A 25941-nucleotide genomic window follows, 5' to 3' on the forward strand; every position below is an offset into this window, starting at 1 on the left:
TAACCAACTTGCCAAAGAAACTCAGCCCAGCCGCTCACCTGAGCCTGCCCGCTCTCCCCGTGAGAGTGCACTGTCCATCCCTTAATAAATCCCCACTTTACTTTCTTAACCTCCAAGTCTCATCTCTGAATTCTTTCTGGGATGGGACAAGAACCTAACCACAAGCAACTTGTCAAAGCAAGAGTCGTCCAGGTCTTAAAGCCTGCAGTTGTGCTTATACTAAGCAAAGGCATTTTGCTTTCAAGTATATGCATATAGACCATCAAATAATTATTCTTCCAATTCCACAATAAAATTATTTCTTTCTAAATCACTCACTGATTTCCAGCCTCAGTGTTTAAAAGAAAGAAAGAAACAAAAAACCCATACACACAATGAAAGGAATTGTTGAATTGCAATTCTTTTCTGTTTTGTCCTCTGCCCTGTGGTTTGATGGTATGCAAAGCCTGCTTCCTCACAGATGGAATCCGCTGGTCCTCGCCATGAAGGCAGACACAGCAGGATCCATGGAGGGTTTGTCGAAGCTGAAGTCGACTTCATAATTTAGCTCCGAGTCCTGAAGCAGCACATGCATAAGCCACACTGTGAACCAGAAACTCTGGATCCACAAATACAAGGCAGAGAGAAGTATGAATTTCCCCCTCATACTTCTCCTCTTGTTAGTACAATTAAAAGAACAACCAGCTCCTTTACTGTTTGTGACTTAGCAGTCAGCCAAGGAAAGTGACAATTTCAGGCTACAGTAGACAGAATCATAGAAAAAAGAAAACACGTCAAATGAGTTGAGGAGATCATTGTCACGCATGCCAACAGAGACGGCCGGGTTTCCAGAATAAAAAGCATCTTTCCAGCATGGTGAATATCCTGTCCTTCTGCTTAGCTGCACCTCATGGACACTTCCTATTTGAGTAAGCCAGCTTATATTGCTTCTGTGATCTGTTTTTGGAGTCTTCTAAAAAATTTAACCAAGGCCATAAAAATTAAGTTGGCTATATATATATTTTTAATGTCTTGGGAATAAATACCTAGCATCACCTTGTCTGTTCTAGCAGAATGCCTCTGGCTTACAAGAGCATTTCTATCGTGCATTTATGATGTAAAGGGAGGGATTTTTATTTTGCACGAGGTAGCCTACTGTCACAAGCTGTGTCCCTCCACGTGAAGACAGGGATTCCACCGATTTCCAGTCTTTGTTGCAGCAGGCGGCAGAACACAGGACAGTGTGAGACCTACGTGTGAACACGTAGGCTTTTCCGCCCCAGCTTCCCCAATCTAGCAGGTAACATTCATACACTGTTTTAATTCTTCTTTTTGAGTGGTTTGTTTTTAATTTAACAGAATGGTTCAGAAATTCAAAATGCATTTTATTTTTGATGAGCAGAGGAGGCCTGAACTTTTCAAAAGCACTCAGGTACCAAACTGTCCTCCATCTCTGGTAAGAGTCCAACTGGTGATGGACGGGGTCTGCAGGGCAGTGTGTAACAACCATTCACGAGCAGGACCTTAGTCACTCCAACTCCAGCTGCCGCCTAAATCATTCTCTTGTGGAGAAGAAAATGGTGGCTGTGTCAGTTGGACTGACTGTTCTGACTTCGATAAAAATATAAATAACTTCATGGTTTAGCTTTTGGACCTGCCCTAGTGTTTGTACAATCCGGGGGGAGAGTTGAAATCTTCTCCTCATTATGAAGAGCGAGAAAGAAGGGGTAAGTTAGATCCAGAAGATGGAACTTCTAACAAAAAATATCGTGTGTACCATGTGAGGAGGACCACAGAGATTTGACAAAATACCACTGAAAGAACAGGGGGCATAGGATTCAAACAGACTTGGGCTAAAATCCCAGCTAAGTCACTTATGATATTTATTCCATGAACTTAAACAAGTATTTAATCTCTTTGAACTTCAGTTTCCTTTTTTTTTTTTAAATAGGGGCTTTAATGTCTATTTTTAAAATGTACATCAGTTAATGAGATAAAATATTCAGCACCATTCACAAAACATAGTCAAGCACTTAAAAGGTGGTAGCTGCCCAAAACACAGCAACAGCAATGACTTGTTTCAGTAGAAGTTCATTCCATAGGATGCAGGAGAGGCGAGGTTTAGGGCAGAGGCTAGCAGACTGCATGAGGCGTAAACCCACCTCTACCCTTGGTGTGACCTGGAGTAGATTGTTTAACCTCTCTGTGCCTTAGTTTTGCCATTTATACCATGGAGATAACCACAGCAGAAACTTCATTGCATTATTATAAAGATTAGTTGAGATAAGGTATGTAGAATTATTAACACAGGCAAGCAATTAATTATGTCAGCTATTTTTATTATTACCAACCCTGACCCCACCCCCGACCCCACCCCCAGCGTCATCTGGAAGTAGTATAAAGGGGGCCCATTAAGACAATATGGATAAGGAGATGTTTGTAACATATCTGGTACGGCCACATACTAGGATTTCTCTGGAGGGAAGAGAGAGAGGCAGTGACTCAGCGACACTGGCGATGCTACGGGAATCACAGGAAGTTACCTTGCTCCAGATACTTGCATCAAAAGCATGGATATGAGTCTGATACAACTGAGTGTTAAGCAAAGCTGGAGAATTTTTTTTGGACTTTTGATTAACTCACCATGTTTCAGTAGGTTCTGAAACTCACTATTTTAAATAAATCTGTATTTTGGAAATGTGGGAAGTCTGTAATTAATCCCCATGGGCAGTACAGAAGCTGCTTGTTCAAATCAAAAAGAGCCTTCACATTCTCTCTTTGCCAACATCCTGTGCCTCTGTAATAAAACGTCCTCGCATTTGAATGGTGCTTTGCAGTTAAGGCAGCTCCACACATGTGGTTTGTTCAGCCTCTTACAGCTCCTGGGAGTCGGCCCAGCCAGCACTGGGCATTGATATCTTCTTCATTTTGTGGGCAAGAAATCAAGGATTTGGGAGGTGAAATGACTTGCCTGGAATCACATAGCTTTTAAGCAGCAGAATCAGTTTAAAAAATTCCTCAGCAGCTTTTGTAAGATTGATTTTGCAGCTTTGTTGCAGGTTATGTAAGACTGAACTATCACAAGTGCCATTAGAATTACTGCCACAATTTGAGTATTTCTTTTTTTTTTTTTAAATTCTGTTTTCACTAATTATAATAAAAGGAATTTTCTAATGAGGAAATGTGTGTACCTTCCATACTTATCTTCTATGTTTACATCTGCTATTTGGGGCTATTTCAGATTGCCATTTCTCTGTTTTCTTCTAGGCATATTCTCTGTAAAACTACAGAGATATCAGAAAAATATTATGGATGCAAAGATTAGAAGGGAACTTTGGTTTAAAATAAAGATGTGGTAGCTCACAGCATACTACTTTCAAGGACAAACACAATTCTGTGTTTTTGTAGTCTTGCTTATGGCTTATTTGTCTACATCTGGGAAACAATAAAAGAATCACAGCTGGGTTTGCAGGTGCATCTAGTAGGGAAAATGCAGGGGTGTGTGTGGGAGCATTTTCTTCTTATTCTAAAAAGTGAACTGAACAGTAAAAGCACCTATGAAATTGAGATTGAAGCGAGAAAAGCAAGTGTGGGAGGATGGATAACCTTTGATGTCAAGTTGATTTCTCATATCTGTGTGGTCCAATTTCAGTTTGAATATTAGCTGTGAGCGCTGCAGTTCCCTGTTCTACAAGGGTAGAAAGGTGAAGGCAGAATATTCCAGAGGCTTCTCCAAACTCTAATAAATATCTCTCCTGTCAGATGACCCCTGATAAACTTCAGTCTTCCTTTCAGTAAAAAGCTCCCTGAGCTGGGCTCAGAAGGGATGATGTTCACCACTATTAAGTCTCCAGTCGGCCATGCCAGGCAGTCGAGCAATTTCATTGGATTTTTTACTTACTTGGCAGTTTTGGATGTTTTAGTCAGTAAGGCAGATTGAACGGGAGAGGAACTTGGTAGGAATATGTGAAAACTGGGTCTGTTAGGAAGTTAGATAAATGGGGGCACCGGGCAGCAGATAGGTGGAGCAGAGGGAGGATGGTCCGGAAGATGGCAGTGTGCCCGCTTTCACCATTAAAGACTTTGCTTTTTCTAAATGAGCGCCAGCAAGAAACCGGTTAGAATCCAAGAGCCACGACTGCACGGTAGCAGAAAGGACTTAACCAGGCACGACCCAGTGTTCATTGTATTATAATTAACATTGTGGTTTAGGAACCTCCCGTGGGTTTTCCTGTGTGCATCATGGGTAAGGACGGGCGCAAAGGGACCAAACATGGCTAAGCGCTCCAGGGACAAGAGCTGTCAACCAATCAAAAGAGCGCCTGTAAGCGAGGGTATAAGAGAAGGGGAGACAAAAACTGCCACCTTTTCCTCTCCTGCATCAGCCCGCCTCCCGTTCTTGGAGGTGAACTTTTCCTTTTCTAAATAAATCTTTTAAAAATCTTTTGCTACACAATGCACCATCTCCCAAATGTAGACTTTTTTTTTGGGTATGACAAGAACTGGGATCTTTTCCTTTTTTGGGGGTAACAGGTCTGTATCACATTAAATGTGCTTTTGCTTGTACACAAGGTCGATGTAATATTCACCTAAAGGTGCAATGTATCAAAATTGAGCTTGTTGTGAAGGTGCACAGTGTGAAGGTCATACACTCCACTTCCACTTCTGCTCATGATGTGCCTGTGGTTTCAGAGTGACAAATTTCTCAGTAGGACATGCATACGTACAGATCTTGATACCAGCATTTATACATCACATTGTGGTATCCTCATTCCCCTCCAAGTTCTTGACTCTAAGGTTTCTGATTTATTTATTGCACTATTTTTTTATGCCTAGCAAAATGACTAGCATATAGTAGGTACACTGTATATGCTTATTGAACTGACTTATTCCTTGTCTAAGAACAATTTCATAATACAAAAATCCATGAAAACCTCAGAAAAATGAGTCTGAGGTATTTCTAACCTGACTTTTATAAGTCTGGACTTTTAAAGGAGAGCATGAGGATTTTTTTTTTTTTCATTTCTAATGTATAAATTCCAAGCCAAAAGAATATCTTAATGGTTTCTGTATTAACTAACAGAGAATGATAAATATTCTGTATATTCTTTTTAATTATTATGGGATCCTTAAGTAATCTCCTGTAGCAATATTGGGGTTCATTTTGGTCTCTTAGCACATATCATTATGATAATGATAAAACAAGGATTTGACGCTAAATAGAGATTTGAGGGTCAGTGATAAACAGAAAACCTTGTCTTTTACAGGTTTATTGGCTCAGTGTATTTGCAATGGTCACTCCAAGTGGAATAGGGAAGAATAAATCTGACTCCACATTAGATCTGTCCCTTTGACTCTAACCCTGTGCTCTGTTGCCTGCGCTTAGTCAAGTTGGTTCTGCACCTTTTGTAAAAGAATGTTGCCTAGAGCCTGAGACAGACAAGGTAGCCTATTCTCAAGGCTCTGACCTTTAAGGATATAACAGTTTCCCATTCATATAAAGGTAAAAAGTTGCAGAACAGAGAATAACGTTTCTTTTGTTAGAAGATTACAGGAGCACCATGATTTGACCTACATGGACAGCTGCAATAACAAAAGATTTTGACACCAAGTTTGCAACAACAAACCACACCCCCTCCCCTTTTAGTATAAAAGGAGTGTAGATGCTGACTTGGGGAAGATGGTTCTCCAAGACATTAGTCTCTGCCATATTCTTGGTATGCTGGCTTTCCAAATAAAGCTGTTATTCCTTGCCCCAACACCTCATCTCCTGATTTATTGGTCTGTCATGTGGTGAGTAGAATGAGTTTGGACTCAGTAACACACGTATGTGGGGACTGGACACCAGACAGTGTGTCTTTGAGAACCCCAAACCTCACCTCCATTCATGGGGCCACACAACTACTGGGGCCGAGTTTAAGATGAAAATGGGGAGACCCTAGTTCAAAAAGCAGAAAAGCCTTTGTACTTCCTTTGGCAGCCTCTCTCGCAGTCTGTTACTGGGCTCTCTGCTGTCTAACGCTGCACTCCTCAGACAGGAGGACTCTAATGGTGTGAGCACAGACCTGCACAGGCTCATGGGCCCTTCCCTGTGTTTAGCACGTGGGGTATATTTTGTACCCAACCCTGACTCTCTCTGTGCCCACACCCAGGAGCCCACCAGAAATGGAGGTGGGAGAGGTCACTGGGTTGGGGCTGGGAAGCAGGTGGTTGAGACCTTCTCCTGGAGACCTGAGAAATGTGTGGGAATGCAGGACTCTGGCACTTGGCACGTGCTCCACTGTCTCTTTTTATTTCACTTACAAAAGCCAAAATCAAAGACAATATATGAAGATTTTCAAGACAGCAGCACCTAGATACATGCACACTAATGCTCATAGCAGCACTATTTACAATAATAGCAAAGACATAGAAACAACCTAAATGTCCACTGACAGATGACTGAATAAAGAAGTTGTGGTATATTAATACAATGAAATACTACTTAGCCATAAAAAAGAATAAAATAATGCCATTTGCAGCAACATGGATGGACCTGGAGATTGTCATTCTAAGTGAAGTGAGCAGAAAGAAAAAAAAAATACCATATGATATCATTCATACATGGAATGTGAAAAAAAAAAAGACAAATGAACTTATTTACAAAACAGAAACAGACTCACAGAAAACAAACTTATGGTTACCAGTGGGGGAAGGGGGTGGGAAGGGATAAACTGGGAGTTTGAGATTTGCAGATACTAACTACTATATATAAAATAGATAAACAACAAATTCCCACTGTATAGCACAGAAAACTGTATTCAGTATCTTGTAGTAACCTATAATGAAAAAGAATATGAAAACTGATATATGTATATAGATGTGTGACTGAGCTATTACGCTGTACACCAGAAATTGACACATTATAAACTGATTATACTTCAATTGGAAAAAAAAGATCCAAGGCCAAACAAACAAACAAACAAACAAACAAAACAAAAAAACAAAACCCAGCAGCACCAGGGCATCAAGCCTCTGGTTCCCACCCTTTCCAGCAGGAAGCTTCCTGAGCAGCTGCAGTGGCCTCACTCCCGGGATGCTGACTGCACGTGGCCCCAGGACAGAAGATCAAGAGGATGAGGGAGCACAGCTGGCTTTTGAGGAAGAAGTGATGCCTCTCCCCTCAGTCCTGGGGTGTGAGGATTGACATTGCCTTTCTCCTCCTCCATTGTGACCATTCTGTCACGTGGTCTTTATTTTCATTTAATTTATTTTATATAAAAATAATGAGGGAAAGGAAAGTGGACATGCAATTCTGATAAAGTATAGTTCAAACCAGGGAAACTATGACTCTCATGCAAACATCATATGAATGCATGTCCAGGTTTTATTTAATTCAATAATTAATGAGGGAATCTGTAAGATATAAAAACCATTTTAAAGAATATTTGAGAAGCAATATTAAGGTAAGTTTCCTTGATTAGATATAAAACTGGCTAATATCCAACAAGGCATTAAACAGCACTGTTTAGAGTACTTTTCCATTGGAAAATAAATATTCTCATTTCCATCTGACAAAATCTACAAGTTAATCTTGTAAATCTACAACTGAAAAACCTCTGCCCCTTCAAAGTTGTAAAATAGACCAGACAACGGACAGTCAATCTCAGCACTAGGAAACTGAACTCCAAGAATATCCAAGCAATCTCTTCTGCCTGTTCCACATTGAAGATGATTTATCTGACAATGTAATTTGCCCCAACCTAGCATTCTCTGAATTTTACTTCATCTGGCCATGATATTAAAAGATTTTATCAGCTCCCTCCAAATGCACAGAAATAAATGTTTAATATACACAATGGTAGAGTATAAAATAAGAAAATATTTTTCAATGTATTTAAATTAGCATGCATTTAGATTTCCCTTACTTAATGCTTAAATTAAATAATATACTTCCAGACTACAAACAATAGCATTGGAGAGGCCTTTAGCTTCTTAGACAAATTTGACTTGGAAAAGTCTGGGTGATCTCCAGTTAAATGAGTAAAGACACTCAGGGAGGATATATGTGCACACATCACACAGAAGAGTGGATATGAGAGTTGAACCTGAGTGTCCAGTGTTCTTTGGCTTGGGGTGGGGGTGGTCCTCAGTGGCTCTGAGCAGTCCCACCTCATCTGGAGATCAAGTGTCCACTCATGCTGAGACAGGAGGGAAGATGGCAGGGCACAACCATTAAAAAAGATGACACAGCACTTAGCACTAAAATGGTAGAAGATTTAACTCTCAAGAGACCTTGAGCTTCAATATATACTCATTGAAATACAGTAGCTGCTAAATGGCCCTCTCACAGGTGCCAGGACAGTTTTAAGGCTGATCATAAAAGATCAAAGGTGATGGCCCAAATCCTGGGAGTCCCACCCCCTTCCCCAAAGTAGTTGGAACAATCCTCCCACTTGTTAGCATATGAAGCTATCAAGCCCATAAATGCTAATCACCCCCACACCCCGTGGCCTTCCTCTGGCCTTCTGACACAGCCTGCACTCTGTCTATGGAGTATGTACCTCTCTGAATAAATCTACCTTTACTCAACTGTGGCTCGCTCTTGAATTCTTTCCTGTGCAAAGTCAAAGATCCACACTTGGTGGCCATTTCCCAGGGACTCATCCGAGACCTGGGACACGGCCATCCTCTTGCTCCACATATTTTTCCTGTATCAATGTTTACCTGCCTATACAGGTGCACACATGGTTCACTCTCCGCTCAAGGGAAATCTCAAGCCTTCAGGACTCCTGAATGTGACAGCAGGTGGTCCACATTCAAGGCCAGTGAGGTACTGAGTCCCCTCCATGCCATCCTGGCCCTGAGGCAAAGCCCTTCTTTCCACGTCAGCAAACCGTTGCTCTTCTGACTCCTTTCCTCTCCACCACTCTTCCCCAGCCCTGTCCTCTCTTTGTCTTGGGAACAGAAGATGTCACTCTGCACTATATACAATAGCCTAAATGTCCATTGACCAATGATTGGACAAAGAAGCTGTGGTATATTTATACAATGGAATACTACTCAGCCATAAAAAGAATAAAATAATGCCATTTGCAGCAACATGGATGGACATGGAGATCATCATTCTAAGTGAAGTAAGCCAGAAAGAGAAAGAAAAATACCATATGATATCACTTATATGTGGAATCAAAAAAAAAAAAAAAAAAAAAAAAAGAAAAAGAGAAAAGGAAAGAAGAGAAAAAAGAGGACACTAATGAACTCATCTACAAAACAGAAACAGACTTGCAGACATAGTAAACAAACTTATGGTTACCAGAGGGGAAAGGGAGTGGGAAGGGATAAATTGGGAGTTCAAGATTTGCAGATACTAACCACCATATATAAAAACAGATTAAAAAACCAGATTTCTTCTGTATACCACAGTGGACTATATTCAATATCTTATAGTAGCCTATAATGAAAAAGAATATGAAAATGAATACATGTGTGTATACATGTGATTGAAACATTATACTGTACACTAGAAATTGACACAATATTGTAAACTGACTATACTTCAATTTAAAAAAAAGTAAAAAATAATGTCGCTCTGCAATGATTGATATAAATATTTGTGGCTCACATTTAGGACTAAAACAATTTTGAGGCTTTAGTTTTTGTTTCTGTGTGGATGGGTAGATTAGGGGAGGAAATATAAAGCCCCAAAGCACTTGTGAGAGAGTGAAGGGGAATGAGATGAGTTGGGTGAATGTTCAGGCACGACCTTCCCACAGAGTTCTAACATCCAGACAATTTCCCAACTTGACACTGAACTCCAAGATTCAGGCATGATTTTCTGTCAGTCCTATTGGATTTAAACACTATTTCTCATAAGACCCATTAATCCAGGACTGAAAAGAGAAACCTGCATGTCTGGAAGCCTATGGCAAGGTAAGGTAGGCAGAATGAAGGACTCTTGGCATTGTAGAATGCTAAACTCAATGTGTATTCCCAGTTGTTGGGCAATATTCTGCTTTGGAAGTTTTCTAAGGGTAGAAAAAAATCCAGTTACTGGACTTTGTTTGTATCATCAGGTGCAGCATTTCCTCACCCTGCTTCTGAGAAGGAGAAGCTTCTGTGAGAGGTTAATGGGTATTTCTGGAAAATTGTTCTTGGAGATGAAATATATTTAGAAATTTCATGAAGTAGAATTAAATGAGCTATCTTCTAGGGGACTTTAACATGCTTGAATGTCACTGTGAAACTCCAAGAGGGGAATACGGCCTGTGACATTTTATGAGTTTATCTTAAAAAATTTTGCCGTACTCCATCTCTTTTCCTGAGGAATGCTTATTAATAGATCTTGAAAAATAGTTTTGGAAATTCCCATCTAGTTTAATCCCTTCTTTACAGAAAGGATGGAAGTGAAATCCAGAAATGGTTAGTGGCATACTGAAGAGTAAGGGCAAGACACAGACCTCCTGCCTGTTAGACTGGTCTGCGAGGAGGAAGCTGTAATTTTTTTCTTTTAACATTTTATTTGTTTATGTATGTATGTATGTATGTATGTATGTATGTATGTATGTATGTATGTATGTGTGTATGTATGTATGTTTGTTTGTTTTTTGATTTTGTTTTGGGGGGAGGTAATTAGGTTTCTTAAAATATATTTATTTATTTTAATGGAGGTACTACTGGGGATGGAAACCAAGACCTCATGCAGGTTAAGCAGAAACTCTATCACTGAGCTACACCCTCCCCCTGTAATTTTTATATGTATAGCTGAGGCCTTGACTGCAATTTCCAAGTCAGAGAACTGCCGAAAATAGTTGCCAGGTCACTTAATTTGGACAACTAATTTTTTTTGTGTGATGGAGCAGGTACGTGATTTATATAGCAAAGCTTGGCACAGAGAGCATTGACTTAAAGTCTACAAGACTGTGATTTATCTTGCCTCTATTATCAGTACTGACTTGGACAAATGTCTGAACTCAACTTAAACCCCATTTTCCCATTTGTGAAACAGAAATCTGAATCTATCTTCCAAACATACTTTAAGTATTAACACCATTTTAAAATAAAATCACATCAGAATGTGACTGAGTCCATGAGACTGTAACTGGGACTCTCGGCTCCTCAGCATTATTCCAACTCTATTTCTTAGTTATGATATGGCTGTGATCTTATGCTTACTGTGCCTGGCTTCTACCATTAACTTAGCTTAGCTTGACACTGATGGAGAAAGCCACGTTGATGCATATCGAAATTTAAGATTAGTTGTTCTATGGGCTTCACCTTTGTTCCTTACTCTGCAGGAATAGCAAACCAAAGGTTTATGACTCAGATAATATTCCAACCACAAGTGAGAACTGATAGCTACTTGGAATGTCATGACTGAGACAATCATCTCTAAATATAAAAGGTTGCCCCCTACCAGCACGTAAACTTTTCCTCTTTTCCCTATATAATCTCCAAGCAAAACCTGGAGAGCTGGGAGCTGGTTCTTTGGGACATGAGTCCATCTACTGCCCAGGATTGCTGGCTCTCTCAATAAAGCTCTCTTTCCTTTTATCCAACATTTGTCTCTCAGTATTGAATTCTTGAGTAATTGGCAGCCAAACCTGAGTTTGATAACAAGAATGATACCTTTATATCATTTTTCAAAAGAAAGCCAACACTTAGTAACTGTTAAAGGGAATTAACAGTGTTCCTATCTGGGCAGTACTTGCTTGAAGACACTGTTGCATTTTGATGTCAATCAACAATAACCAATTTTGTTTCACGGTGTTTTTCTATCTAGTCTTTATATTCTCAAGTCTTTAGCAAGTTTTAACTTTTGGCTCCGAATTGCTTGGGATTTAGGTAAGCAGGTGGGGAAAAAAAAGTTTTATTCCATTTTTTTAGAATAAAGGTTAAGCAATGTTCCCAAGACACACACTATGTCAGCAAATGGGCCGTAAACAAAATGAAAGACTTGGTAGCATTGTCTAGTGCTGAACCAAAAGGATTGGATTAATTATTTAAATTCTTTGTTTTAAGCATTTTGCAAACTGAAGCCAAGAGATTCTAGATATATCACATTTGATTCCAGCTTTCACTTTGCTCTGTTTTTATTTTGTTTGTCAGGCTTTTCACACAATTTTAACAGTGGCATATATAATTATACGTAAAAATTATAGTGATTAACACAATTTACTAAATCTTTGTGTGTGTGTGTGTGTGTGAATGCAATCTGTAAGTGGTAAGTCATGTAGATTTAAAACAAGAATAAACACTTCTAATTACAAAACAAACAGGTTTTGACATAAAATTCTCTACTAAAAACCCATTAACAAATAGTTTTTTTTTAAGCAAAACAGTCGCGGATAGCATATTAGCAGCTCGTATTTTGCTTGCTTATTCTTTGAAGCAGAGAAAAAAAGTTAGTATTCTATTAAAAAAGAAAGGAGAGGAAAGATAGTTTTCAGATAGGATTTAAGCCAGAGAGGTCTCTTAAGCCCAGGAAGATCAATCAGGGTAAATGAGTTCTCCATGTATTTATTACCTAAGGGCAGAGAAAATTGAAGATGAGATTTTTTTTTCCCCCTACTTGTTTGACCTTGCTGCATAAATATGATGTAAAAAATATGTGTGGAATTAGATAGTGGTCTTTTCCCATTAGTCAAACCTTGAAACATTTAACTCTTTGAGACTACTCAAATTTGACACAGTTCCTTCCATGCTTAATCTCATTTGTTCTAATTTAAATATGTTTATATTTACAATCATGACTTTAGTGAAACTCTGCAGAGGGCTGAAATGCTTTCTGCCCCATAAAGACAAATGCTCAATCCTTGTTGCTACACTCAAGGATGGAAGTAATAACAGTGGTTAGAAAATCAATTTAAACCGCATTTGTACTTTACCAAGAGCCCTTTGACACTTACATTGGTACATAGCTGAGAGTTATGCTTTCCAAATATGTGATCCACTTTTATAAGCAACTAAAAACTTTGCAGCTTCAGTCACGCTTTCCAAGAAAAAATAAATGACCCCACATCAATCCATTTTCACAATACCTGGCACTTGTAGAATGAGGGAAAGAAATGAGATCAAAAAGATAAACAACAGACTATGAAGCCAGGGCTGTTTTAACCTAAGACCACACTTTATCTGGATAAATGAAAAACTCACTTTATCCTACAACCCTTAGTGTTTTACAAACTTAAGATTAATATGAGCAAAAGAGCATGCAGACAACGATTACATGTCTTACCCATCTTTGTAAATCTCATCATACTGCTTCACCTGAAAGAGGAGCTTGGCGGTGCTTGTGGTATGGAAGAGACACAAATCCCATTTTAATTAAGGAGACTTGGATTAAAAAACTTCTAAACATGGATATTGCAGGAAAAAAATTGCCAAAATATTTTGTTATGATGCATTACATTTAGTCTAAGTAATAGGGAGCTAAACTATGCCTGTGGTTTTTTTTTTAAATTTTTTCCTAATAATGGCATGGGTACGTTCGCTTTCCGTACCGTGGAAGACTAAAATGGCTCTGCTCGCCTTAGTACTGTTTTGCTCCAGCTTGTTGAACGTTAAGGAAAGCAGAGGGGTGGCCCTGAAGCAACTGGGACTCCCATCTTTTGGTAACACAGAAAGTGGCGGCGTCGTAAAATGTCCAAAACTTAGAAAGCAAAAAGATAACTCCATGTTCTAGTAATATCATAGCAGAGTGCTGTCTGAGGGACCTGCTTAAGGCCGATGTAATTCTCTGGAAATTACACACTTTTACTTGGCTCACTATTTACTATTGCTTAGCCCCGACTCTGGGATGTTCCATGCTGACTTGGAGAATTTGGTCTGATGCGGATGCAAATGAGCACAGACTGGTAGAAGAGAAAACCGCAATTTTACACTTTATTCCTTTGTGGGATGCTAACTACGAACGCCAGGTTTCTAAGCTGGCAATCGTGTTCCAGTTTTCAGTCAGTGCCTATGAATGCCCAGTTTCCTGAATCCCCTTTGAACCACTCTTACCAACCTAGTGGTTCTGTTATTAATGAGATAAATAAATTTTTGGCTTGTGTTCAATATATACTTGCATGAAAGTCAGGTTTCTAACTTTTTGAAAATTAACCTATGACACTGGCCTTGAGTTACCTCCTTAGCCAGTACCCTGCCTAAGTGTATTGCCTACTGAGCAGATGTGAGTCTGGATTTTGTAGGGGCTTACAGCTTATATAATTTTTGGTCCTTTAGAACAAAAAGGATTCAAACAAGCATACACAAACTTGTGAGTAAAAGTGAATACTCAATTACAATGAGGAAATAAATCACAATTAATTAGAAGGAAACTTGAAGAGATTCAGATCTGTTTCTCTGAAATTTCATCACGCTTTTCATGGAAAATGCTTACATGGAAATGCTTCCTGATTGAAACCTGGTTTCCAGTCCAAAAGGGGACTATTAGCAAACTTCTACGATTCCTAGTAACTCCCCAGTCTCAGCAGGACACGTGCAAGGGTGGGCGCCTCTTGGCTTCCTTAGCTTTAGAGAAAACCAGCTCTGCTACCGGGTGAGGGGCACCAGCAGATGAGGAGTTTGAAATAGAAGCCTGGGAGAGACAAACCAGACAACTATGCCCTTCCAGCAGCTGTGCCAAGGAGCGGCCCCTTGTGCAGGGTTTGGCGGACACTCACACGTGCACGTGTCAAGAGACCCAGAACTGAGCTTCCATTGCAGGGAAAGCATACAAAAACCGTAAGGGCACTGGTTAAAGAAAACCTTTGAATCCTTTAAAATTAAATCCCTCTTGCCCCAAGATAGCCCCAAATCTGGAGAAACTGGAAGCAGAAGAGGATAGAGAGGCATCAGGAAGAACATATCACATTCTTTCCCCATCAAGTTCTTGAACTGGAGGTCCATCCAACACTCAGGGGACTGGTGACTGCCAAACTGGGCAGGAGATAGGGGTTTTAAGCTGGAGTAGGTTGAAGCAGATGTTTATAATAATGTGAATGTGAACCTGCATGATGTTCTCTTAAAGGACAGTAAAGAGATCCCACAGAGCATGTTTGATATAAGTGAAAGAAGGAAAATAAAAGTTTTTCTATTTGCACCCCTTAATAAAGGTTAAACTGCTTTTAATGAATGGAGTACATAGATAAATGTCTTAAATGCTCAATTAAATTAACACAACAAAAGAAATGTGGATACCACATATGCTTCAAAGTTTTTACCGGAAACTTGGTTGGATATTTTCCCTTTCCCCATTCCTTTGCAGTAGGGGTCATGTACAATTGAGATGTTTGGATGCTCAGCGAAGTTTTACAGATAAGAATAATCTAACCAAATACAGATTAGTCCTCTAGTACAAGAGGAATTTAAATCCTGAGTACAGGGGGAAAGGTATAGCTCAGTGGTAGAGCACATGGGTTCAATCTCCAGCACCTCTGTTTAAAAAAATAAATAATATATAAACCTAAATTACAGCCATTATGGGAAACAGTATGGAGATTCCTCAAAAAGCTAAAAATAGACTTACTATATGATCCAGCAATCCCACTCCTGGACATGTATCTGGAGGGTTCTCAAATTCAAAAAAATACATGCACCTCAGTGTTCATAGCAGCACTATACACAATAGCCAAGACATGGGAATAATCTAAATGTTCATTGACAAATGACTGTATAAAGAAGCTGTGGTATATTTGTATAATGGAATACTACTCTGCCATAAAAAGAATAAAATAATGCCATTTGCAGCAAGATGGATGCACCTAGAGATTGTCATTCTAAGTGAAGTAAGCCAGAAGGAGAAAGAAAAATACCACTTAATATCACTCATATGTGGCAGGTCAAAAAAAAAAAAGTGAAAAAGAGGACACTAATAAACTCATCTACAAAACAGAAACAGACTGGCAGACATAGTAAACAACTTTATGGTTACCTGGGGAAAGTGCGTAGGAAGGGATAAATTTGGGAGTTTGAGATTTGTAAATGTTAGCCACTATATATAAAAATAGATAAAAAAACAAATTTCTTCTGTATAGCACAGGGAACTTCAATATCTTGTAATAATCTTTCATGAAAAAGATATGAAAACAAATATATGTATGTATATATATGACTGGGACATTGTGCTGTACACCAGAAATGGACACATTGTAACTAACTGTATTTCAATCAAAAAAAACCCCCAAATTTAAAATTATATATATGTATAAAATAAATCCTGAGTACAATTTCAAAAATGTTGAAGGCAGACAAGATAGCAACCAAGAAGAGAGATTAAATATTGGAAGTTGTTAGTAGTCTAAAGTGGGTGGTGAGAAATTGATCTGAAATAGGCAGATTTTCCTATCGATATTTAGAAGACTTGGGTAGACTGCTGAGCTAGATTACGGGGCAGTCTGGCTGGGATACAGAGTATTAACTAAAAGACCTCAGCAGGTGTTGCCTAGCTACATGCCACTGTGAAATGGCAGTGAAGACAGGTAAACATTTTGTAGGGTGTGGCCACTCATTACAGAACAGACAGAAAAGTTGTGATGTAATACCCTCATTCTTTGTATTCTGTAGTAGTTGTTACTATTGCAATTTCAAGTTCAATATATGGCTCCTGCCTCATTTTGAAGGGCTACATGATTTAGAAACTAAATACCTCAAAAATCATGAAAAATGACTTCTTTTAACCTGACAATGTCGAAAAAAATGTCTATGAAATGAGATAATTTTAGAGAAAATGGACTGAAAGAAAAAAAAAAAAAGGAAGAAATCAGCTTTTACTGCTATTCACCCTGGACATGGAGGGCAAAGAAAATTCCCTAACGTTAGAAATTTATATATATTATATATATATATATGTATGTGTATAATATATATATATTTTTGAGATTTCTGTTACAGCTAATTTTATGCGTCAACTTGACTGGTCCACCAGATGCCCAGATAACTGGCTAAACATTATTTCTGAGTGTGTCTGTGACAGAAGACACTCCTATTTGAATCAGTAGACTGAGTAAAGCATGTGGCCCTTCCCAATGGACGGGTCACATCCATCCGCTGAGGGTCTGAATGGAACAAAAGTGGAGGAAGGTTAAATTTGCTCTCTGCCTGACTGTGGGGCTGTGACACTGATCTGTTACTAGCACCCCGGGTTCTCAAGCCTTCAGACTCGGACTGGAATCTACACACCAGTGTTGGATCTCCAGCTTGCAGGTGGCAGACAGTAGGCTTCTCAGCCTCCATAATTAACTGAGCCAATATTTTATAATGTCTTTATGTGTGTGTATGTGTATAAATAAATAAATACATACATACATACATACATACATACATACATACATAAAACATTGCATTAAACAACAGAAAAATTAAATTGAGGTGGACTTCCCTAGTCAATTAATTGACTAAAACTATTTTACACATCTGTTGACTGAGGGCAGTGATCTGCAAACTATGGGCCAAATTTTGCCAGACACCTATTTTTATAAAAATGTTTTATTGGAAGATGGCCACGTCCGTTCATTCATATATTGTCAATGGCTGCTTTGATGTTACAGTAACAGGATGTATAGTTGCGATGCAGAGTCTAAAATATTTGCTATCTGGCCCTTTGCAAAAACAGCGTGCTGACCCCTGTCCTAGCGCGTGAAGCGTAGCCCTGGTTAGTCATGAATAAAAGCTATGAGAACAGTCAGAGGAGTGCAAAGCACCTTCTCCTGTATTCACTCACAGGAATGATTGACTTTTAACAAGTGGTAAAACCCATTCCTTAGCTTAGTTTAGCTCCTGGTAAAATTAAAACTAAGTCTTAAAATTCATGTCTCACCACAATGTCAGTGACATGAGTTCTTAGTGCATTTGTCTACGGTATATACTCAAACCTGGTGCTCCTTTTTAATTATTGTTTAGCCTATTTTAAAACAGCTGGCACAGAAAGGAGAAAGTGATTAAATATTATCCGTTTAATTTGCTAACCTTCCCGTGCCCTTTTGGAAGCAGCCTGTTCGAAGTCCATAGCGGTCTGAATACTCAGAAACACCCTTCTGTATCACTTTTCTAAACTGAATTTCGCTACATGCAATTTGGATTTCTCTGAGATGAGCAACCACAGGGGTTTGAAAATTCTAGCACAGATTTATAACAAAATGAAAAAAGACTGGATACTGTCCAGAAACATTTGATGGTGCTCCAAGCAGAATGACATTTGCTCAGGAAAGCTGCTGAAGTGTTACTCCTCTTAACACTTTTCAACATGAAATCTGTCTTCTTGTAAGCAGATCGCTTCCATGGACAATGTAAGGACAGCATTTAATAACGGGAAATTACGTCAACCAAACTGCTAAAGTTAATGAAGATTTTGTCTCTAAATATGTTTTGTTTATAAAAAATGTTTTGTTTATGAACCCTAAAGTGTACCGAACCTCTGTTCACTTACCATTCTACCCTTGTGTACAGGATGCTTCTTTTTGGGCTATTTCTTGTTAAACCACCATCATTCTTTACATGTTGGGAAAAGTGGACTTGTGTTCCCAGAAGACAGATTAGAATGCTCGGGGTGTGTGTATGTGAATGAGTGTGTGTGTTGTGTGTGTGTGTGTTTTGTGTGTGTGTGTGTGTTGTGTGTGTGTGTGTGTGTGTGTAGACTGAAACATTTCTCCATCGTTAAGAGGCATTCCCCAAACTTTAGATGAGATTCCATGGATTAGAAGAACATAAACTGTGATGAGAAAGTATTATTTCCATTTTCAAGTGAAAACCTCATGTACACATGCTATAGTCTTAGAATATTAGTGTTTTTATATCTTGAGACAAGAAAGCAAAAAGGTGCAAGACCTTTCTTCCTGTCTTTGTAATAATGACTCTTTTACCCTGAACATAGATGATCTATTATATTGAAAATAAAATAATAAAACTCACAGACATAAAAAGAATTCCATCAGTTCACTTCATCCATTCCCTTTGGACCCAGAAATGTTGAATATTAATATAGCTTATTTAAATTGAACTGCTATGTTGAAAGCTATCTTGGATCTAGTCTCCCCTTCTTTGAAAGTAGGAGGAAAGAGGAGGGGAGCTTAGAAGTCTGCCTGGCTGGAGGCAGGAGTGGGATCAAGGCAGATGGCATGGACAGACCCAATGGGTGAAAAGCGTTGGGAGTTTGGAAGATCTTGGAGAGATGCATGTTGTGATGTGGCAGCAGAGAGGCAAGGAACCTTTGGCTCTGGCCAGCAACATAGATGAGAAGTGAGTTTCCAAAGACATTAGGCCAGTTCAGACCCATTTTTTCTGAGCAAGAATGGGGCTCAGTAGCAGAATTTCTCTTAGTTCCTTGGTTGGAAAACTTCACAGCGCTCATTGTATTCCAAGTGTGGGTTTGCATCTGCTGGGGGCAGGGCGTTGGTCTTGGCAGGGGTTCTTAGGGACCTATTTTTTTGATCCGTGTTCTTCTCAACAGACTGAAGCTGCTCATGGCCTCACAGAGTTCCCCCTCAGTACATATTCTGGTTCTCCTTCGGGTTACTGCTCTGTCATAGGCTGAGTTTTGGTGTTTTAGACCCACCAGAGAAGAGTGAAACAGCAATCTCATTCTGATGATCATTCCTCTGGATTTATAGTTGTCTGTGCTCTTTTTGTATTAAACTTTTGACTTCCTAGGGGCTGTTCTTATGAGCCTTCTGACAAGTCTATTTTTGTTATCGTTGTTTGCAAATTGACCAACTCCAGTGTATTATGGTGTTGGCGGGCATGGGGAGATGCTGGGGCGACGTCATAGTTGCCACAGATCAGCATGCCCTGTATATAGTGATGCAAAGGGTGGTTTATGGGAGTTTGGCACTGGCGATCAAGTTAGCAATCATGTTGCTCATAGGACAGGAAGCAGTATTTCATTTGTTGGGTGCACGGCTGCTAAGTCTCCATTTGATTCACAATAGAAAAGCACATACAGATCTGGAAGACCTTAAATAGTGCTCGCCAAAGTCCGTTGACACTTGAGTGAATTTCCCTGGAGTAGAGGTTGAGCATTTGGAAGACTGAGAAATGCATATGGAAGGCCAGCATGATGTGTATGACAGAAGAGAGAGACATCTTTGTGGGAAGATTTACCCCGAGACCTGAAGAGTTGATAAACTTCCACACTAGAGTGAAAACCCCCATGTGCAGGGTGGGGTCTTGAATGCACGCCTTTATTTCACAGACTCCTTGGCTCTTAGCTGGTCCTCAGGCAATGCATGCTGGGTGACATACAAGAGAATGTGTATATGTATGTATAAGTCAACCTAGGACTGCTTGTAACTATGCTGCTAGGACGATCATCTTTCATTTTCAAGCACATATTCAGTAACCAAGACTGGGAGTAATGCGAGGTTCTTTTCGTTTGTGTAAATAAGAGGTTTATTTTATTTAACACATACCTAGCTTACAATTAGCTCAGACAGCTAATGTTCCAAAGTAAAACTAACTTTTACCTGCTTCTCCAAGTGGGTGATGTCAGATGCTTACATAGAAAATTAGAGCGTTTTTGTTTTCTGTTGCTGCATAGCAAAATTACCACAAAATCAGCAGCTTAACACACACTTATTATCTCATTGTTGCCCTGAGGGAAGAGTTTGGGAAGGCCTCACTGGGCCCGCTGTGTAATAAGACGTCACAAGCTCCATCAGGGTGTTGGTCAGGTTGGGGTCTCATCTCAACGTTCTGCTGGGAAAAGACCTGCTCCCCAACTTATGAGACTGTTGGTGAAATTTAGTTCTTGCGGTTTTAGAACTGAGGACGTCAATAGCAGCTGGCTGTCAGTCAGAGGCCAGCCTCCACTCCTCTCTGATTGCTGGCTGGAGGAAGCCACTCTCCATGCCTTGTCACATGGACCATCCTCATGTCACTTCCCACTTTACCAAAGCCAGCAGGAGAACAAGTCTCCTTGCAAGAGGCAGCTCACAATCCTAGGTGATCTAATCATGGAAGTGACATCTCCTCACCCTGTTGTATTGGTTATTCTGTTGGTTAAAGGCAAGTAACAGGTCCTGAATGCACTAAGGAGAGGGCACTCTGCAAAGGCGTGGACACCAGGACTGGAATCCCAGGGACCATGACAGAGTCTAGTCACCACACACAGGAAGGGAGAAAACATGGTTCTTGTCACTTCTGTGAGTCTATCAGTGGTAAAACCTCAGTGACAATATTTATTTAGGTTAAATGACACAAATGCCTCAGGCATTAGAAAGTCAGTATAAGAAGCTTTTTTTCCTGTTTTTATTTTCCTTAATTAGCCAAAAATGCATTTTTTTTTCCCTGCAGGGCTCTGAAGGTTGCCCTGCTGGATAATTTTTACATTATTATAATTTTAAAAATAATTGCTATTAATGGATTTATTATAAAACAGAATACTTATTACTTAATTACTTAAGCCTTGATTTTATTTCCTTTAGACAAGTGACCATGGCCAGGTAAAATTCACTCATAAAATCTTCTAAAACTTTATCTGCTATACTTTCCCTATATGAGACAGCTTGTTATTTACAAATGCGTAACTGAAGTCACACACTTAGACACAGTTAATCAGAAGCAAAGGTTTTAGACACTGTAAGAGCTGAACTCTTCCTTCCCCACTATGCGTTTTCTTCAAGTTTATTGTGGTCAGTTTGCGGCTGTCTGATAAGTACGTCACCCTGACATCATCATAACTGTCCGTTCCTCTGCCCTCGTCTTTGCCATTTCATTCTCTCCCCCTCTCTTTTTTCTTTTTCTATGCGAGTGACTACTTTCAAGACCACCTCTGCCTACCGTTTCCTATTCTCCTTTTTTAATAGAATTTTTCTCTTTCTTACGTGATGCACATAGATGTTCACTTTTCGAGAGTCATTAACTAATTGATAGCTTGCCCCTTAGCAACACTGAGGTGAATTAATTAAGATATTTCCTGTGAGATTTTGTCATTTTTTCCTTGACTGGAATGATTATAATCTGCATATGTTTTTGCTTCCACTCTCTCGTTATTTGTAGCCCTGAAATAAAGATTTCTCAGAGGACTGAAGAAATTGGGGAATACTTTCTACACTGCCCAAATGAGTTTCCCATAGGGTCAATCCATTTAAGACATGTTAGTGGAAAAGAAAGTAATTTTAATTAAGATCTTCTTAAGCTTATAAGAAGGATGACTCTTTACTTCAAGGAGGAAAAAAAAAGTCTATAGAAGATTTTTCTTCCCTGAAGTGAAGATTGCAAATAAAAAGAAGAAATGGATATAGGTCTTCTTTCTCCATCTCTAATCTTAGAGATCTAAGTAGATTTATTTTTAAGATGAAGCAAAAAGAAAAAATAAAATTAATGCAACAAATTCATTATCAGCAAATAATAATCTCTCATTCATATTTTCAAAGAGCCTAACACCGTCATTAAATTACACCTGGATCCATTTAAAATTGCCAAAATCGGGTCTAGTCAGCCAGTAGTTTCAGAGGCTAGGAATTTCTTGATATTAGAGCCACAATATATAAATTTCTCTGAGCAAACATTATCATCTAGGTGATGCATACAAAAACTTGGAAGTTCCAGACCTTTCTTTTTCTGTCACTCAGGCAACACTGCTGCTGGTTTTGTTGTTTTAAGAATCTGGATTCATGCAACCCAGGCTGGAGATCAGGAGGCTACCACATACCTGACGCAGGTGCCATTGTTGCGACACAGATGGTGAGTACAGCCAAGGACGTGGCAGTTCTCAATGTTCTTCCCACGTAGAGCTTCGTCGATGATGAAGAACTCTCTGTTGTTTACCTGAAGCTCTTGAATGCAGCCCTTGAATCCATAAACGGGGCCTGCATTCTTATGGATCTCAACATTTGTGGGGATATGGCCAAGGAATATTTTTTCAAAATACACCTTTAGGAAAAAGCCACACAAAAAAAACCTTATAAGGTGTTGTCAGATTATCTGGGAAAGACCTAGAATGTCTTGTTGTGTAATTGCATGTGTTGATGGGTTTTTCTGCATAAAACAGGTTGCACCTGATGCTTACTTTTGTCATCACTAGTAGGTGGTGGGATAAGTTACTTTAGGAAAGTATTTCTTTTGTATCTCTCACAATATCTAATAACATTTACCTATAAAATAGGATATTCACCAAAACTTGCGGATTGATTACTTTAACATGTATTTTGGAACTCAGGGTTTGCATTTTAATGTAAACATTACCAAATAATGACTGATAAGGCAAGTGAAGCCTTGTTAATTAACTATTGTTAGGGACTGAATTTTGTTCCCCTAAATTCATACGTTAAAGTCCTCACCCCCTAGTTCCTCAGAATGTGACCTTATTTGAAAATAGAGCTTATACTCATTGACCAGAGAGATAAGATCATTTGCACAATGTAAACTGCCACTTGGTCTCACCTTTCTCTCCCCTCAGCAACATATAAAAATTGAACTCCATCATTTAGATGCATATAAAATGCAACTCCCCTCAATAGGGATTTATGAGCTGCAGTTGAAGTCTAGATGGACAGGTAATGAGACTTGATCTTCAAGACTGTTGAGCAAATGACAGACAGACATAGCAGCATTTACGCAGTTTACATCTCTGACATCCTTATCCCCCAAACACATTCACCCACTCCAAGCTGGTGTCTGAAAAGCATTTAAATTGATAGTACAGATACTTTAATATGGAAAAGCATCATTGTAAGAATCCAAAAGCTAGAGAAAAATAATTAAGTTAGGATTCTTAGTGGGGTTGTGGGGGAGAGAATGGGAGATGCTCAGTCATATCACTTAATATTTATATTAACATGTGCTGGTTTGATGCAAACATGCCTTTAGAGACCAGAAGCATGTTCAATTCTAGGAACACCAAAGCATCTCCATGACCCATGATAGCTCAAACTAACCCTATTATTGGAGCTCCTGTTCTTTTTCAGTGACTCAGGCTCTGCCCTTAAGGGCATTCCTTATTTTTTTCTGAATACTTCCTATAGGATTCAGATATATAGTCATCCAGAGGACAGCTGTCTTTGGGTATAGTGGATGGAGGTTTCAAGGTGTATGGGCAGAACCCTCATGCAGTTGGATTATGTCTGTTTTCATATTCTTTCTCATATTTAGATTAATTACGCTAAGAAACTCTTAGCAGGGCCCTTTTATCAGCTAAGATAAGTGACTCACTGCTAATGCAATCTGGGATCCATCATGAAGCTACAGACTCAGTGGATCCAAAGTCATGACCTTCCTCTTACGGACGACCTCTGACATTTTGGTGTATGGCTCACACACGTGGACCAGCAAACCTCTTACTACTTTGACAAGTGTGCTGTTTTGGCACAAAACTGACAGAGGGTGGAAAAAATCTCCTCCTCTTCTGTCAATTGTAGGCAGATCTGAGGGGAAGTCTACAGAGCTATCTATGATTTATTAGATCATTAAAAACACCTAAACAGTGGAGGTAGATGGCTCCCCATTTTGTTTTTTGTTCTGAGGCCCAAGCTTAGTTGGAATCCTGAAATGTCTAAAAAGGCAGCCACCACTGACTGCACATAGATAACCATTAAGACGGTTGACTTCCTCTATCCCCAGACTCTCAATTACCCAAGAGCTGCTTTTGTGTGTATAATCACTTCTGAGGAGACAGGTCTTTAAATAAGTCTTTTCTAATAACTCCTTGTGAATCAGACTATGGAGAATAGAGTCTGACATCAAGATATGATCTTACAAGATAAAACCACAGAGAACAGACGTGGACAATCAAGGAGGGATCGTAAAGATAATGAAAAATATGAATGGTGACGGAGGGAGAAAGGCTCCACATCCGATGAGAGCGAAATGAACTTTCCATTTCCTTCCGAAGCTTCCCTTTAAAAGAAGAATACAGTAGCTCTTTTATGATATGAAAGAATAAAATCAGAAGATAGACAAAAGGGAAGACATTTTTAAAATCTCAGGGCTGGGGAGTGGTAAAGGCAGATAAGAAGCTGCTTTATCTTTTCTTTTTGCTGTTGTTGTTCTGTTTTAATTTAAATTTAGATATTGGAATACTACATATACTTCTGTAATGATATCTTGATCCAATGTATAGTTTTGTTTTACAGCTTCAAATCTTTCTGAAGTTAAATGACTATGTTAATGGGAAGGTAGGGGGGAAGGTACAGCTCAAGTGGTAGAGCGCATGCTTAGCATGCAGGAGGTCCTGGGTTCAATCCCCAGTACCTCCACTAAAAATAAATAAACCTAATTACCCCCCTTCCCAAATAAAAATAATTAAATAAAATAATAATGAATAAATAAAACATTTTAAAAGGGGGAAGTTAACTCCAAATGTACTCTTTCCTGAAGGTTAACTATTGGAGCAGACTACTCTTTCTCCAAGATTATGATGATTTAAAATTGGAATGAACGGAGTTTCATTTATGTTGTTCCAAAGTTTTGTTTTTAATGGTATCTAAAGTGTTTGCTGATAAATTCAAAACCAGAAACATTAAGTCTTGCAATAAAGGTGGATAAGGGATGCTGAGTAAAGTGTTTGGAAGAATTTCTTAAAGAAATTTTTCGCATGCGGTTTGTCTTAAATTCTTAAAAACTGTTTAGAGACATTAAATGAAAGGGGATTGAAAGGCAGGATTAGTATTTATCTAGATTCGCCATCCCTTTAGAGTTAAAAGACCCCTCTCTCCCCCTCCTTCTCTCTACCCCCTATAGCATGATAATCTATGAGCATGCAGTTTCTTCTACATTAATTTGTACCCCTTTTTGGGGCAGGGCCTCAGCATGGCCCTCTTGAGATGCTCTCACAGTCTACAGCAGTGCTTTGCAAACAGGAGGTTTAATACAAGTTTGTTACAAGTGACCTGATCCATGAAACTCAACCCGCTTTTCCTCAGGTTCTACTCGTCTTTTAGGCCTCTTTCTTACTTTATGCTGGTAGAACCTTGACCTTTTGCCAGCTTCAGCATATGTGAGGTCTCACTGGATACCATCCAAGAAAGAATATTAATGCGGCTTTAATTCTAATATAGCTCTCTTTAT

General features: G+C 39.2%; 1 protein-coding gene across 1 annotated transcript in view; it reads right to left on the reverse strand.

The window, feature by feature from the left end:
- Positions 1-25941, reverse strand: part of EYS (eyes shut homolog) — a 1182030-nt gene that overhangs the window by 109762 nt on the left and 1046327 nt on the right. The window contains 1 exon segment of the mRNA XM_031455943.2: positions 22589-22809. Within this exon segment, the coding sequence (XP_031311803.2) occupies positions 22589-22809 (221 nt within the window).

The sequence above is a fragment of the Camelus dromedarius genome, chromosome 6 (genome assembly GCF_036321535.1).
Source record: "Camelus dromedarius isolate mCamDro1 chromosome 6, mCamDro1.pat, whole genome shotgun sequence".
In the NCBI taxonomy this organism is placed as follows: Eukaryota; Metazoa; Chordata; class Mammalia; order Artiodactyla; family Camelidae; genus Camelus; species Camelus dromedarius.